The sequence below is a fragment of the Cherax quadricarinatus genome, chromosome 89 (genome assembly GCF_038502225.1).
Source record: "Cherax quadricarinatus isolate ZL_2023a chromosome 89, ASM3850222v1, whole genome shotgun sequence".
Classification (NCBI taxonomy): domain Eukaryota; kingdom Metazoa; phylum Arthropoda; class Malacostraca; order Decapoda; family Parastacidae; genus Cherax; species Cherax quadricarinatus.
In genome coordinates this window covers 8,547,490-8,565,034 of record NC_091380.1, presented here as the reverse complement: position 1 = coordinate 8,565,034, position 17,545 = coordinate 8,547,490, and the positions used below count along the sequence as shown (strand labels likewise).

The following is a 17,545-nucleotide window of genomic DNA, read 5'->3' as shown; positions in this document are numbered from 1 at the left end:
GAGACAAGACGTGCCCATGTGACCACTCGTGCAGTTATTGTAGGTACTGCTTGCCAGTGCTTAACCAGACAGAGAAGCTGATGTCATTGATGGTGCCACATCACTCTTAACCGGGCAGTGAAATTCACGTCATTGATGGTGCCATGTCACTGTCTCTTGTCGTTGATGCTCGTTATTATAACTTGATATGACAGTATTTAAGGAAGGCAGGGTAGGGGTCGGCCTAGGAAAGGTTGGAGAGAGGGGGTAAAGGAGGTTTTGTGTGCGAGGGGCTTGGACTTCCAACAGGTATGCATGAGCGTGGTTGATAGGAGTGAATGGAGACAAATGGTTTTTAATACTTGGCGTGCTGTTGGAGTGTGAGCAAAGTAACATTTATGAAGGGATTCAGGGAAACCGGCAGGCCGGACTTGAGTCCTGGAGATGGGAAGTACAGTGCCTGCACTCTAAGGAAGGGGAGGGGTAATTAATGTTGCAGTTTAAAAACTGTAGTGTAAAGCACCCTTCTGGCAAGACAGTGATGGAGTGAATGATGGTGAAAGTTTTTCTTTTTCGGGCCACCCTGCCTTGGTGGGAATCGGCCAGTGTGATAAAAAAAAAAAATAAATAAAATGACAGTATTTCTCTATGTTGAGCATTTTTGTTTATGGCTTTCATTGTTCGTTAATTTTATATCTTTTCTTATACAAACAAAGTTTATTTCTTTGCAAAGGTTGCAATGTATTTTTACATTTCATAATTTAATTGGTACGAAGAAAGCCACTATCATGCCAAGGCATTTCAGGCAGGCTTAACCTTTGTACATATGTGTTGCACACTGAACGTATTTTACAGTGGACCCCCGGTTAACGATATTTTTTCACTCCAGAAGTATGTTCAGGTGCCAGTACTGACCGAATTTGTTCCCATAAGGAATATTGTGAAGTAGATTAGTCCATTTCAGACCCCCAAACATACACGTGCAAACGCACTTACATAAATACACTTACATAATTGGTCGCACTCGGAGGTAATCGTTATGCGGGGTCCACTGTACTTCTATGAGGACAGTGATCTACGTAATCAGAGTGCGCTGGAAGTACCACCATGAGTACTACTTGTCTTGTGTCTTTGTTAACCAGTTTAGACGACAGGGGCTGTCTTTGACAACCGAGTGCTTGTAACTTGTGTTATCTTTAGAGTACGTTTCTTTAATATTATATTCATGGGAAATTGATAAACCCGCATGGTTAGCCAGACTTGAGTCCTGGAGGTGGGAAGTACAATGCCGGCACTAAAGGAGGGGTGTGGGATATCTGCTGTTTAGAGTGACAGCTAAACTGTCATATCTCCATGCCTCTGACAAGACAGTGATAGTGTGGGTGATGGTGAGTGTTTCTTTTTGCGGTCACTGCCTCAGTGAGAGACGATCAGCGTGTTAAGATGAAAAAGTATGGGTCATACAGCACCTGAGGACTGGAAGGTAATCAGGATTGACTCAATGAAGGAAGGGAGGTTAGCTCATACTCTTTGGATATCGGTGTATTAGAAGTGAAAATATAGAGTGAGTATTAGTAGTAATAATAGTCATAGTAATAGTAGTAGTTTGGTAGGGAAAGGAGTGAAGTACAGGGTGGCAAGTGGTGGAACTGCTACATGTAACACAGACTTAAGTGAAGGTTTCAATTGCAACATCTTGTGCATGTGTTATTACAGATTATTATTATTATAATCATGGGGGGAGTGCTAAACCCGTAGGATTATACAGATGTTATTACAGAGATAATGTTCTTTGATGTACCTTGTTAAATGTTTTGCACTTTGGCAGGACTACTGATCCTTGCTTTGTCTCTGGACTATATGTAAAATAAATAAATCTTGCCTCTATGGGGAAGCGGAGAAGAATCCTTCCTCCGTAAGCCATGTGTGCCATAAGAAGCGACTAAAATGCCAGAAGTAAGGTGCTAGAGACCCCTTCTCCTGTAGAAATTGCTAAATGTAAAAAGAAGAAAAACTCGTTATTTTTCGGGTCACCTTGCCTTGGTGGGAGACAGCCAATCTTCTTTCAACCATCCGGCCATATCCCACAGAGGCAGGGTGGCCCAGAAGGAAAAAGGAAAGTTTCTTATTTTAAATTTAGTAATATATACAGGAGGAGGAGTTACTAACCACTTGCTCCCAGCATTTTAGTCGCCTCTTACAACATGCATGGCCTATGGAGGAAGAATTGTTTCATTTCCCCATGGAGAAGAGACAGCTGATGTGTTAAGAAAAAAATTGTGAACTTCAAATTTCTATGTGTGATCCACATAGGTTTAACACTTTGATTAACCCGTAAACGGTCCAAACGTATATATACTTTTTTTCAACATCTGAAAGTGTGTAAAAAAATGTAGATCTTCTTTTTTGTTTTACATTTGAAAACGTGTAAAAAAAAACTTTTATCTACATTTTTGTTTTTGTTATATTTGAAAATATGTAAAAAAAAAAGTAGATCTGCTTTTGTAGCTACGAATTTGAACGTCGATTTGTTTGGACCGTTTAAGGGTTAAAGTTTATATAAAAACAATGGATATTGTTCAATATAGGTGTTATTACAAAAATGTAAGTATCACTATGAATACAGTGAACCCTTGCTATAATGGACTAATGAGGAGGGGGGATTGTTGAGTGACCTTTAGATCAGAATAATGTTATAAAATATATAAAAAAGACACTTAAGTACTCTGCTCTATACTAATATAGTACAGTAAACACAGTTTACAGTTGTTTAAAATGCTGATCGTTTCCAACCAAGGCTGGGTGACCTGAAAAAGAAACACTTTCATCATCGCTCACTCCATCACTGTCTTGTCAGAGGTGTGCAATAAACATTGAAATTAAAGTACAGTGGACCCCCGGTTTACGATCAGCTCCCAATGCGACCAATTATGTAAGTGCGTTTGTATGTGTATGTTTGGGGGTCTGAAATGGACTAATCTAATTCACAATATTTCTTATGGGAACAAATTCGGTCAGTACTGGCACCTGAACATACTTCTGGAATGAAATAATATCGTAAACCGGGGGTCCACTGTAGTTGAAAATACAATTTACCCAGTAGACTTTTCCTATTGTTTTAAAAATCTGTCATATAGAGTTTCTACTTAATTTAGCCTGATGTTCCTGCCATTCTTTTCCATGATGATAAATGGTTTTCAGGTGGTTTTTGGACAGTTAGTGGAGGATGAGCAGTACCAGCGACTGATGGACGTAGCTGAACACACTCGCACTGTGTTCTTGGAGAAGGGTGTGTGTATGCCAGACACTCGAGAGCTGCATCCTCACCTAACAATTGCAAAATTATCCAAGGCACCCAGAATAAAAGGCAAGGTCAGTCACTTCTAAAGACTTTAAAAGAGAAAGAATGTATATGATGTGCAGGCAGGCCCCCACTTCACAGTGCTTTGCTTTCAGCGTTTCTCTGATACAGTGGTACCTCGATTTAGTACAGCTCCCAACTCTAACAATTATGTAAGTGTATTTTTGGGGGTCTGAAATGGACTAATCTAATTTACATTATTCCTTATGGGAGCAAATTCATTCGGTAACGGCACTTGAACAGCCTTCTGGAACAAATTATGGCTGAAACTCTGGGTACCACTATACAGCGGTTTTCAGTTATATCCATTCTTCATTTATTCAGACTTCCTACAATAAATATTTTCACCACTCGCTGTTAACTAAGGATGAAAATATTTTAAGGTAATTAATGTGTGTAAGAGGCGACTAAAATGCCGGGAGCAAGGGGCTAGTAACCCCTTCTCCCGTATAAATTACTAAATTTAATAGAAACTTTCGTTTTTCTTTTTGGGCCGCCCTGCCTTGGTGGGAAACGGCCGGTGTGTTGAAAGAAAGAATTAATGTGTGTACTGTATATGCATTATTTAGGCCTAGCTGTATTGTTCACTTAATATTTCATAGTGTAAATATGTTATCAGGCTTTTATATGCATTTGAAATTGAAAAAGGGGTCTGATGCACTTTACAGCAGTAGTCTGGAAACTAACCTGCTGTATGAGTGGGACCTTACAGAAGCCCAGAACATAACCTGCTGTATAAGTGGGCCCCTACAGTAGGCTGGAAACTAACCTGCTGTATAAGTGGGATACTCCTGTACTTTAATCTGGTTATATTATTATTATTATAACAGTAGCTTGAAGGCTACTTAATTTCAGATGTTGTAATTCATCCTACAGAGGCAAATATAATACAGTACAGTATGTATTCCATAATAAATAAAAAATCTTATTCTATGCTGCATAGGTGCTGAGAAAAGAGAAAAATAAACATACGTAAGCATATTTGTTCATTTTTTTTTTTTAACACATCGGCCATTTTCCTAGGTGGTAGGTTGGTAGACAGCAACCGCCCAGGGAGGTACTACCGTCCTGCCAAGTGACTGTAAAACGAAAGCCTGTAATTGTTTTACATGATGGTAGGATTGCTGGTGTCTTTTTTCTGTCTCATAAACATGCAAGATTTCAGGTACATCTTGCTACTTCTACTTACACTTAGGTCACACTTAACATACATGTACAAGCATATGTATACACACCCCTCTGGGTTTTGTTCTTGTTTATTTCCTCTTACCTCCATGTGGAAGTGGAACAGAATTCTTCCTTCGTAAGCCATGCGTGTTGTAAGAGGCGACTAAAATGCCAGGAGCAAGGGGCTAGTAACCCCTTCTCCTGTATAATATTACTAAATTTAAAAGGAGAAACTTCTGTTTTTCCTTTTGGGCCACCTCACCTCACCTCGGTGGGATATGGCTGGTACGTTGAAAGAAAGAAGAAAAGAAAGATCGGCCGTTTCCCACCAAGGCAGAGTGACCAAAAAAAGAAGGAAAAACCCAGAAAGTAAGAAAACACATCATCATTCAACACTTTCACCATCACTCATGCATAATCACTCTTTGCAGAGGCGCTCGGATACGACAGCTTAGACGTCCCTCCAAATTGCCAGTATCTCAAACCCCTCCTTTAAAATTCAGGCATTGTACTTCCCATTTCCAGGACTCTAGTCCGGCTAACCAGTTTCCCTGAATCCCTTTACAAAATATTACCCTGCTCACACTCCAACAGCTTGCCAGGTCCCAAAAACCATTCGCCTCCATTCACTTCTATCTAACACGCGCACACACGCTTGTTGGAAGACAAAGCCCCTCGCCCACAAAACCTCCTTTACCCCCGCCTTCCTTCTCCTACAGATTTATACGCTCTCCAAGTCATTCTAAATGATCAGACCACCTCAACAGCCCCTCTTCAGCCCTCTGACTAATACTTTTAGTAACTCCACACCACCTAATTTCCACACTATGAATTCTCTGCATAATATTTACACCACACATTGCCCTTAGACATGACATCTCCACTGCCTCCAGCCACCTCCTTGCTGCAGCATTTACAACCCATGCTTCTCATCCACATAAGAGTGTTGGTACCACTATACAACATTCCCTTCTTTGCCTCCATGGATAACATTGTCTCCACAAATACCTCAACACCCCACTCGCCTTTTTTCCTTCATCAATTCTATGGCTAACCTCACCCTTCATAAACCCATCTGCTGAAAAGTCAATTTCCAATGTGATATCCAGTTTTTCTTTATCTAAATCGTTTGATACCCTCATCACTTTACTCTGATCTATGTTCACTTTCAACTCTTCCTAAGAGTAGGCTAGTAAGCAAAATGGGTCATCAACCCTTAAACTGTCCAAACATAGATCTACGTTCACGCGTGTAGTGTTCTGGATTTGACATCTGATTTGACGTGGTTTCTTTCGTGAAAAAAAACGTAGATCTACGATCGGAGTGCTACTCATGTGAACGTAGATCTACGTTTGGACAGTTTAAGGGTTAAGTGAGGAGCATACTGTGCTGGTAGTGGGTTTGTGTCTACCATCTTTAGATATATTTTTAAATGTCACCTTTGCACCATTTATAACATTTTTAGTATACATGTATTTTTAAATTATTATACAGTAGTGTACTGTATACTGAAATAAACAGAGGAAATCAGCTCTAATATACATAGGCTTTCATATTGTTCGGAGAGTTGGTTGTAACTCCGAGCGGTCAGTAAACAAGTACGTCGCTAAGTGAGGAGAGACCGTATTTTACTGAGTATGGTTAGATAGCATATGTGATAATTAGTTGACAGAGAATCAAGCCTTCATCTCTCACTGTTGTCAGTGAGCAATGCAGGTTTAGTGCTCATTGAAGTACAAGTATAGTACAGTACTACACAATACTGTACTTATTTTATTACTACACTCGTAATTCTTAGACATTCGTATTTTTCTGATCAAATGTAAAAAAAAAAAAAAAATTATTTTCAATTGGAAAAAAAAATCTTTAATTTGGAATTTTTTGAATAAAAGTCAGTGCTCTCCAGAAATTTAGTATTTTCAAAGATATTTGAAATTTCAGTTTGAAAAATCTCCTAATTCTGGTAAGACAGTGATAGTGTGAATGATGGTGAAAGTGTTTCTTTTTTGGGTCACCCTGCTGTGGTGGGAGATGGCCAGCGTGATAAAAAAAAAAATACCAAATGGAGGAAGGGTGTGGATGTAACAGTGTTGGGATCATCTAAACTGTAAGGTTGGCATCCTCTGATTGAACAAGTGACGCTGAAAGTGTTTCCTCTTTTTCGGGTCGTGCTGCTTCGGTAGGAAGATGTGGTAAACAATTTTTTTTATTATGCTGTATATACTTTGTAAAACCCAAGCCCATAAATAAGCAAAATGAAATACTGTATTGTACATACTGAGATTATCAAAATCTTAAAGATCTGATATTATTTGTACTTGTTCGTTTTCCCAGCGCACCCCAAGAAAGATCGACCCTGCCAGCTACAAACAACATGTGGAGCTTCATTTAGGGTACCAGACTGTGACAGGACTACAACTCCTCTCTATGAATAAACCAAAGGATGACAAACGCTATTTTTATTGTTCTAAGAATATAAAGTTTGGTAAGTGTTGTCTAGGAGAGTACAGTGGACCCCCGGTTAACGATTTTAATCCGTGCAAGAGGGCTCATCGTTATGCGAAATAATCGTTATGCGAATGAATTTTCCCCATAAGAAATAATGGAAATAAAATTAATCCGTGCAAGACGCCCAAAAGTATGAAAAAAAATTTTTTTTACCACATGAAATGTTAATTTTAATACACACAAACTGAAAAAGGCATGCACAATTAAATGACACTTACTTTTATTGAAGATCTGGTGATGATTGATGGGATGGGAGGAGGGGAGAGAGTGTGTTAGTGTTTAGAAGGGGAATCCCCTTCCATTAGGACTTGAGGTAGTAAGTCCTTTTCTGGGGTTACTTCCCTTCTTCTTTTAATGCCACTAGGGCCAGCTTCAGAGTCACTGGACTTCTTTCGCACAAGATATCTGTCCATAGTGGCCTGTACCTCTCGTTCCTTTATGACTTGCCTAAAGTGTTTCACAACATTGTCAGTGTAATAATCACCAGCACGGCTTGCAATAGCTGTGTGAGGGTGATTTTCATCCATGAAGGTTTGCACTTCAAGCCACTTTGCACAGATTTCCTTAATCTTTGAAGTAGGCAACTTCTTCAATTTCTCTCTCCCCTCCTCCGAAGCAATTTCCTCAGGTGTGGCCTCTTGCTGTTGAAGTTGATCTAGCAGCTCATCAGTGGTTAGTTCTTCATTGTCCTCCTCCACCAACTCTTCCACATCCTCCCCACTAACCTCCAACCCCAAGGACTTTCCCAATGCCACAATGGATTCCTCAACTGGCACAGGATTCTCAGGGTTAGCCTCAAACCCTTCAAAATCCCTTTTGTCTACACATTCTGGCCACAGTTTCTTCCAAGCAGAGTTCAAGGTCCTCTTTGTCACTTCCTCCCAAGCCTTACCTATAAGGTTTACACAATTGAGGATATTAAAGTGATCTCTCCAAAACTCTCTTAGAGTCAGTTGAGTTTCTGAGGTCATTACAAAGCACCTTTCAAACAGAGCTTTTGTGTACAGTTTCTTGAAGTTGGAAATAACCTGCTGGTCCATGGGCTGCAGGAGAGGAGTGGTATTAGGAGGCAAAAACTTCACCTTAATGAAGCTCATGTCCCCATAAAGTCGCTCTGCCACGTCTGTAGGATGACCAGGGGCATTGTCTAACACCAGGAGGCACTTAAGTTCTAATTTCTTTTCAGTTAGGTAATTTTTCACATTGGGGGCAAATGCATGGTGTAACCAGTTATAGAAAAATTCCCTAGTGACCCATGCCTTACTGTTTGCCCTCCACAGCACACACAAATTATCCTTGAGGACATTCTTTTGCCTGAACGCTCTGGGAGTTTCAGTGATACACTAATAAAGGCTTCACTTTGCAATCACCAGTAGCATTGGCACACATCAACAAAGTAAGCCTGTCTTTCATAGGCTTATGTCCTGGGAGTGCCTTTTCCTCCTGAGTAATGTAGGTCCTGCTTGGCATTTTCTTCCAGAACAGGCCTGTTTCATCACAATTAAACACTTGTTCAGGTTTCAGTCCTTCAGTTTCTATGTACTCCTTGAATTCCTGCACATATTTTTCAGCCGCTTTGTGGTCCGAACTGGCAGCCTCACCATGCCTTATCACACTATGGATGCCACTACGCTTCTTAAATCTCTCAAACCAACCTTTGCTGGCCTTAAATTCACTCACATCATCACTAGTTGCAGGCATTTTTTTAATTAAATCCTCATGCAACTTCCTAGCCTTTTCACATATGATCGCTTGAGAGACGCTATCTCCTGCTATCTGTTTTTCATTTATCCACACCAATAAGAGTCTCTCAACATCTTCCATCAATTGCGATCTTTGTTTCGAAAACACAGTTGAACCTTTGGCAAGAACAGCTTCCTTGATTGTCTTTCTGGTGCCCACAATAGTAGCGATGGTTGATTGGGGTTTCTTGTACAGCTTGACTAGGTCGGCTATACGCACTCCACTTTCATACTTATCAATTATCTCTTTCTTCATCTCTATAGTAATTCTTACCCTTTGAGGTGTAGGGTTGGCACTAGAAGCTTTCTTGGGGCCCATGGTCACTTATTTTCCAGAAACAGCACCGAAAATACTGTAATAATACGAAATATTCCGAGTGTATGCTTGGATGTTACCGCGGAGGCTGGCTGGTAAACAATGGGACGGAGCGGCACATGTGAGGCTGGCTGAGGGCACATTGGACGCGTCTCGGACGAAAATCGGTATGCGGGTTTTTAATCGGTATGCGCGGCAAAAATTTTGCGATAAAAGTAATCGTTATGCGGAAAAATCGCTATGCGATGCCATCGTTATGCGGGGGTCCACTGTATTTGCCAGTTTGTTCGGCATACTAACAACTGAAGGACCCAGGTTCAACCCTAGGGCAAAGGAGACATCAGGCAGTAAATAGGGACCTAGGGGGTAAGCGATTTGTGGGTGATGATACAGGATCGAAAAGAGCCTGATGGAAATGAGCCGCACTGCTTGGCTTGCCTGGATTATTTTGGGTTGCAAACCATTTTAGGTTATCAGAATAAAATCTTCAAAAATGGTGGTAATGTATTGACTTGTCATGTGACTAAATAAAAGGAAATGTTTAAAAGTGAAGAAAATAACAGGAGAAATGTGCAGAAAAAAAAGTGACAGGACATTAATCATTCAGGCACACAGTAGATGCTCACTCTTAGAAGTATAAGGTGTTTGAATAGAAGTATAAACTGTGGGTGGATATTATGGATGAGTAGAGGAATTAGTTCATTGTACTATTACCATCAAACATGATAACAAAGGCTCAGGTTACTGAACCAGCTTTACAATGACAACTTTTTGCCTTACCGAGTCATAACTTGATTAAGCTCTATACAAGATGGGAAGTACAATACCTGCACTTTAAAGGGGTTTGGTATATTGGCTGCTTGGAGTGATATCTAAACTGTTGTATCTGAGCACCTCTGCAAAGAAAGTGATTATGTATGAATGATAGTAAAAGCGTTGAATGATGATGAAAGATTTTTGTTCCTTTTTTGGGTCGCCCTACCTCGGTGGGAAACGGCCAACATGTAAAAAAAAAAGCTTGTTCTGCAGTTTGTCTTCATCTTCTTTCAGGAATTAGCTTGTTAAGCATTCATTCTTTTTTTTAACATGCTGGCCATCTGCTACCAAGATAGGGGGTGACCAAAAAAAAAAAGAAAAAAAAAAAGAGGAAACACACACATCAATATTCATTCGATGTATGTCTAGCCAGAAGCATGATGACAACGAGGTTCAGATGGCTGTAACATCCTCACCCCTTCAGATTACAGACACTGTATTTCTCACCTTCAGGGCTCAAGTCAGGTTTACATATGTTTGGGAGAATTATGAAGTGACCAATCCCTACTTTCCTTGGCATGACTACATCTCGCAAACATTTCCTCATAGAGAGAGTGGAGACAGCAAGAAAGATTGACTTGATTCCTTTCTCTTCCCACTGGTGAGCTTTGTGAAGAGTGCAGTCTAGTGAACTCACTCTCCACATGCACACCTCGAGAGTGTGTGTATATGTTTGTTAGGAACACCAGATTTAACTCGGTAGAAATAATCACAAGCAGTAAGGTTTGAGAGTTGAACAACCTTAATGGACAGTATCATCTATTATCTGGGAAGCAGTAATGCAGGCACTGTACTTTTCACCTCCAGGGCTCGAGTCCAGCTAACCAGTTTACCTGAATCCCTTCACAAGATGTAAATGTGCTCATCAAGTCCCAAAAACCATTTGCCTCCACTCACTTGTAACATGCTTACACATGCCTGCTGAACATCCAAGCCCCTTGCACACAAAACCTCCTACCCCCCAACCCCCCTACCCCTCCATCCAACATTTCCTAGGGTGACCCCCCTACCCTTCCTTCCCTCCACTTCAGATTGTATTTTTTTTTTTTAACACTTTGGCAGTTTCCCACCTAGGCAAGGTGACCCGAAAAGAAAGAAAAAACTTTCATCATTCAGACACATTGTATTGTTATACACTTTTAATTCTATTACAGTACACAATCCTTCATGGGGAAGTGGAAAAGAATTCTTTCTCTGTAAGCCATGTGTGTCATAAGAGATGATTAAAATGTCTGAAGCAAGGGGCTAGAAACCCCTTCTGTATAAATTACTAAATGTAAAAAAAAAAAAAAAAAAATTCTTTTCGTGTCGCCCTGTCTTGGTGGAAAGACAGCCAGCGTGTTAAAAAAAAAATTTAATACTAATATGTAGTCTTATTAAAAGGATATTGATGTTAGTTTAATTTTTCTACTGTAATAATTTTTTTTTTTTTTTTTTTTTTTTTTTTTTTTTTTTTTTTTGTAAATACAGCTTCTCCTCACTTAACAGAGTTCCGTTCCTAAGACTGCATCGGTAAACGAATTCGTCGCTAAGTGAAGAGCATACTATAATGATAGTGGATTTGTGTCAACCATCTTTGATATTGTTTGAATGTCACCTTTGCACCATTTACAACGTTTCTGGTATATTTTTAAATATTTGTACAGTAGTGTACTGTATATTGTAATAAACAGAATAGAGGAAATCAGCTCTAATATACATTATTTAGGTATGCATGCTAGTCAGAGAGTCCGTCCTAAGTCCGAGTCGTTGGTAAACAAGTACGTCGCTAAGTGAGGAGAGGCTGTATTGAAAATTAACCCTGTGAATAACTGTTTACATCTAATATATGGAGGTATGTGGGAGGGCAGGGAAACAATCTTATGCCACAATGTGTACAAGATTTGTGCACATTTTCTCTCTAGGTGCAATAAGTGAGACCTTCTTTTTTCAATCCAAGTTTTCTGTTCACTTTCAGATGTTGAGTATGAGGAGAACATGAACCATTCACAGTGTTGTTTTCCAAGAAGACCTATGTTACAGAAACAACCTCCCAAGCAGCAGCGGTCTATGTCAACCAGCTCAGAGGCATCGCCTGACTCCTCACACAACTGGCTGCTACCCACAATAGGAGTAATGACAGTGCTGGCTGCCATTGTGGCAGTGAGCCTTATGGCCAGACTTCGGGGTAAACCTTGATGAACTTGCTCAACTTGCAGCTAAAAATAACAGTTCAGTGCATCAAGTGCATCACAGTCACTTGGCAGAATTTATAGGTTGGTTATACATATTTTACGAAACGCTAAACTACGGTTGTTTACAGAAAGGAATGGCCGAAGCTTCATCCTCCATCCACTGATTGCAGTCCATACTCTGTCCATAATTTATTGATAATTATAAACAGGGATTTTGTATTCAATTTCTTAAGAATTTTTTGGCAGAATATGTACATAATGTTTTTTTATAATTAAAATAATTCTAAATACTGTAGTACATGTGTTTGTAAGCATGTGGGTGCTGATGAGCTCATAGGATTGAAATATGTATCTCAAGCAGGCTAGTTAATTAGCTTTATTTAGACAGACATTGTCACTTATTGGTAAGTGTTTGGAAGGTAAAAAAAACTGCTTGGTTTTAGTGAAAGAAAACCAGTGTCTAAGTCCTTATACCATTCTCTTAATGGTTCTGGGGATTATCTTCCCTAGGTCCTGGTCTCAGGCCAGGACCTAGGTTGGAAAGAAAATATTACAGGATCAGAAACTTTTAAGCACATAGGAAAGTAAACGTATGTGTATATTGAATGCAAGTTGAGACGTTTATAAGATTGACCTGTCATCTTGCGTGTTCAAGGAAAGTAAACGTATGTGTGTATTGAATGTAAGCTGAGACGTTTATAAGATTGACCTGTCATCTTGCGTGTTCATGAGGCAGTGATTGGTAATCTTGCTATAGTGCAAAACACTTAAGGTTTCCATTTCACACTCATATGACAGGACAGTAGTTCCTCAGTGGAAGGTTGCTGCCTACCAACTTAATATTTTACGAGTTGCCAAGATAATTATCTATTAGTGTCTTTGGTATATTTCCTTCTGTTGGTAGAAGCAGAGTATTCTGTTCACTGCAGTGAACAGAATACTCTGCGCTAATTAAATTATATAATTTACCTCACCTTGCAATTGCAGATACCTTTTACTGCTTGAAGTTTTCAGATTATGAACTTCAAACATATGTCTTAAACCTAACTCCTAATTTAAATGTTCTCTGTGGTAAACACTTGGTACCTTATTGCCACTACTACTATTAAAAAGTTTAAATCATTGCTATATTTACAAATAACCTGCACATAGGAGAGAGAAAAGCATACAATGATGTTTCAGTTGGACTTGGCTCATTTACAGTCACAGTGTGACTTTGTAAATGGTCCAAGTCGGACTGAAACATCGTTGTAAGCTTTTCTCTCTCCTATGTGCAGGTTATTCGTGTATTCTAGTCACGGTATTGTGCCTTTTTGTTCTTAAGTTCTGTATCAATTTGCAAGGGATACCAAGTGCAACAATCACATGAAACCAACAAACTTTGATAGGCTAAATACTGAAGACAAGATACCACAAGATACTTCTGCTTCTACAATTGCAGTAGGTGATCATATGCCAGTATATATATATTTAAAAGAATAACTCGAAATAAAGAAGAACATTTTGACTCGCAGAATCGTAATAACACGATTGCAAATAAATCACGGAACGTATGGGATTTCGTTCCATGGCAAGCGAGGTTTAAAATACACAAATGTTGAATTTAAAAAATGCATAAATTTATTTTTATTGTAGGTTAGAGTTAGATTATGACTTGAGGTCATATATCTCAAGTACACCATTTGTTTAAGTGATTTATAAATTTAAATAAATTTATTACAATTTTCTAATTTTGATATCAGTACATCCTGGTAACGTTCCACCCTTAATTAGCTATAAAGCCCATCCCCTAGGTGCTATATGACTTTTTTATGAATATACTGTAATATCGATATACAGGCATACCTCGTTAATATGGCTCTTGTTTTAGATCACTTTCCTAATACGGCGCCTTTCAGTTATATTCATGTTTATTATCTTTGGCGCTGGTCTTGCTCTTAAGATGGTTTTTGGCAATTTAAAATATGCATTTTTTTTCTTTTTGCATCTTTTTTAGGCCTAGTGCTATTATGCGCTTAATAAATGATAATCTTCTTCTTTCAATGTACCAGCCATATCCCACCGAGGTGGGATGGCCCAAAAGGAAAAACGAAAGTTTCTCCTTGAAAATTTAGTAATATATACAGGAGAAGGGGTTACTAGCCCTTTGCTCCCAGCATTTTAGTCGCCTCTTACAACACGCATGGCTTACGGAGGAAGAATTCTGTTCCACTTCCCCATGGAGATAAGAGGAAATAAACAAGAACAAGAACTAGCAAGAAAATAGAAGAAAATCCAGAGGGGTGTGTATATATATGCTTGTACATGTATGTTAAGTGTGACCTAAGTGTAAGTAGAAGTAGCAAGATGTACCTGAAATCTTGCATGTTTATGAGACAGAAAAAAAGACACCAGCAATCCTACCATCATGTAAAACAATTACAGGTTTCCGTTTTACACTCACTTGGCAGGACGGTAGTACCTCCCTGGGCGGTTGCTGTCTACCAACCTACTACCAGTAATAAATGATACTGTAAACATGTTTTTAGGCTTTTATATTTACTTTCAGGTGATATTCACTTTATGGTGGCAGTTTGGAACCTAACCTGTTGTATTAGTGAGGTATGCCTGTACTCTGATCCATACACAAATAACTCACACTTATGAGAGAGGAGCTTACAGCAATGTTTCAGTCTGGCTGTGTGACTTTGTGAGTGGTCCAAGTAGGACAGAAATGTTGTCGTAAGCTCCCCTCTCTTATGTGCAGGTTATTTGTGTATTGATCCCATCATAGTACTGTACCTTTCTGTTCTTCTGTAATCCTATATCTTAATAATTATCAACCAGAAGCTGCCTTAGTTTACTGCAGCTTGTATCACTTGTTCTAACACAGCATAGCTTATTTCCATCTATTAACTGAACTGTGTTAGAATGATGGCATGGATCATTGATGGTTTGAGAAAAATATGATGCCAAGTGTAGGTGTGAAATGTATACATAGGATTTATTGCCTGCATACTGAATTCCAATAAAGACTAGTCTACCGATTTACTTTTGAATAGCAGTTTATTTTTTTTATACTGAAAAACATGCGCTAAACCTGCATGGATGATCCAACGCTGCACAGCAATTTATCATAGTCTTATTTAATGCTTCCTTATAAATATAATTCTCTCAAGTTCCTTGATGCTAGTGAGGGGCTCTTGCTTTAAGGAATTGAACCCGTGTTCCAATTCCCTGAATCAAGTCTGAATGCCAACCGTTCCCCAGGTGCTGTGTGACCCCTGCAGATTTAGTGCTCCCCCATAACACTTAGGTCATACTACACAGGCATGTACACATACATGTATACACACCCATCTGAGTTTGCTTCTATTTTCTTAACCCTTAAACGGTCCAAACAGATCGACGTTCAAATCCGTAATGCTCCAAAAGTAGATCTATGTTTTTTTACATATTTTCGAACATAACAAAAAAACAAATGTAGATAAAAGTTTTTTTACACATTTTCAAATTAAAAAAAAAGATGATCTACATTTTTTTACTTTCAAATGTTGAAAAAATGTATAGTATATACGTTTGGACCATTTAAGGGTTAATAGTTCTTGTTCATGTTTATTTCCTTTCATCTCCATGGGGAAGTGGAGAAGAATCCTTCCTCCGTAAGCCATCCGTGTTGTAAGAGGAGACTAAAATTCTGGGAGCAAGGGGCTGGTAACCTTTTCTCCTGTATAGATTATTAAATGAAAAAAGAAGATAAACTTTATAGTTTTCTTTTTTTTTTCGGGTCATCGTGCCTCGGTGGGAGATGGGTTGTATGTTAAAAAATAAACATAATAATTTTTGCAATTTTAAAAATAAGATGGATGGTTAAATGAGCTGAACTTTGATCAATTTTTTGCTTGCTCAGCTGTGTTTTCTATCATTACCACAAGAATTTTGAACAGATATGTCACAGGTAAGAAGTTAACTGAGTGTTCAACAAATGCCAATGATGTAGTGAGTTTACTTCCAGCAAACTGCTACTAAACAGCTAACGTGAAGTAAAGCTTCAGGTAAAGACGATATTCTATAAGAACTCGTCAAACATCTCCCATCATCTTCACACTTCGTTTTCCATTGACCTCTGCAGCATCTACTGGAAACCAGGAAGCTTTCAACACCCTGGAATTCAGCACCAGCTTTTACTTACCAAACCCAGTAAGATGCCATTCTTTTGTATGTCATGCATCGTTCAGAGAGGTACCTCAGTGATGAGGGACTCTTGATCCCTGGAATTATAACTGCCCTCTCCTTCCTTGGATCAAAATCAATTCCCTGCCAGTCTCCAGGAAATGTATTCCCTCCTTGTGTTTAACATTTCCCCACTATAATATATGTAACACATTTATCATACAGACCTATGTTTTTTCTTTGATAAAGACGGAGGTCATGGGGAGATTTGTTCATGTAATTCTTGCTTTTACTTTGATATAATCTTAACATATCATGGACACCTATCATTAATAAGTCTGTAAATCTAGTGTTATTCAAAGCAGGAGGGCCCTCATATACAGCACCGTCTTTTCAGTGTTTCACGTTTTCATTAGCTTTCATTTTAGCCATTGGTGCTTTTACTGCTTTTCTGTCATTTTTGCACAACAGTTTCTTAAGGGAAGGTCGACCAGCACCATATTTTAAGGTAAGTATTGTATGTACTGTGTATTTATCTTACTCTTTTATTTGTTTTTTATGCCTAGCTGTGTTGAGCACTTAATACGGTGGTACCTCGGGTTACAAACTTAATTCGTTCCGGAAGGCTGTTTGAGTGCCGATGCCGAACGAATTTGTTTCTATAAAGAATAATGTTAATTAGATTAATCCATTTCAGACCCCCAAAAATACACTTAAAAAAGCACTTACAAATATACACTTACATAATTGTTCGAGTTTGGAGTTGTTCGTGTGCCAAGGTACCACTGTATATGATAGTGTAAACCACATCAAGCATTTTAGACACATTCTTTTCCACCCACCAGTGATTTTCACTTACTGCACAGGATCAAGAACCTAAGAGTCGTACAAACTATTACTTCCTTCATTTACTTCAAACAATATATACTAACAGATAGGTGATTTTATCAAATACAGTGGACCCCTGGTTAATGATATTTTCTCATTCCAGAAGTATGTTCAGGTGCCAGTACTGACCGAATTTGTTCCCATAAGGAATATTGTGAAGTAGATTAGTCCATTTCAGACCCCCAAACATACACGTACAAACGCACTTACATAAATACACTTACATAATTGGTCACATTGGGAGGTGATCGTTAAGCGGGGGTCCACTGTAATGAGTCATAATATTTGAAGTCTACAGAAGCAATATTTGCACTCAAATTACAATTTTTAGATTAAATAAAACTCGGCTCAGCTACAGAGTTGGCTGTGCCATGGCTGGTTATGCACACACTTTAAAACATAAGGGAGGAGCACTATAGTTTTTAAGTCAACTCTTGAAGCA

General features: G+C 38.9%; 1 protein-coding gene across 4 annotated transcripts in view; it reads left to right on the top strand.

The window, feature by feature from the left end:
* Positions 1–13,286, top strand: part of LOC128697208 (uncharacterized) — a 26,473-nt gene extending 13,187 nt beyond the window's left edge. For 2 of the 4 annotated variants that reach the window (XM_070104149.1, XM_070104150.1), the window contains exons 5-7: positions 3,181–3,351; positions 6,842–6,992; positions 11,847–13,286. In XM_070104149.1, the coding sequence (XP_069960250.1) occupies positions 3,181–3,351; positions 6,842–6,992; positions 11,847–12,067 (543 nt within the window). In that variant the 3' untranslated portion in view covers positions 12,068–13,286. The remainder of the gene's footprint in view (positions 1–3,180; positions 3,352–6,841; positions 6,993–11,846) is intronic. The other 2 variants (XM_070104151.1, XM_070104152.1) reach the window with 2 other exon arrangements.
* Positions 13,287–17,545: the final 4,259 nt, after the last annotated feature.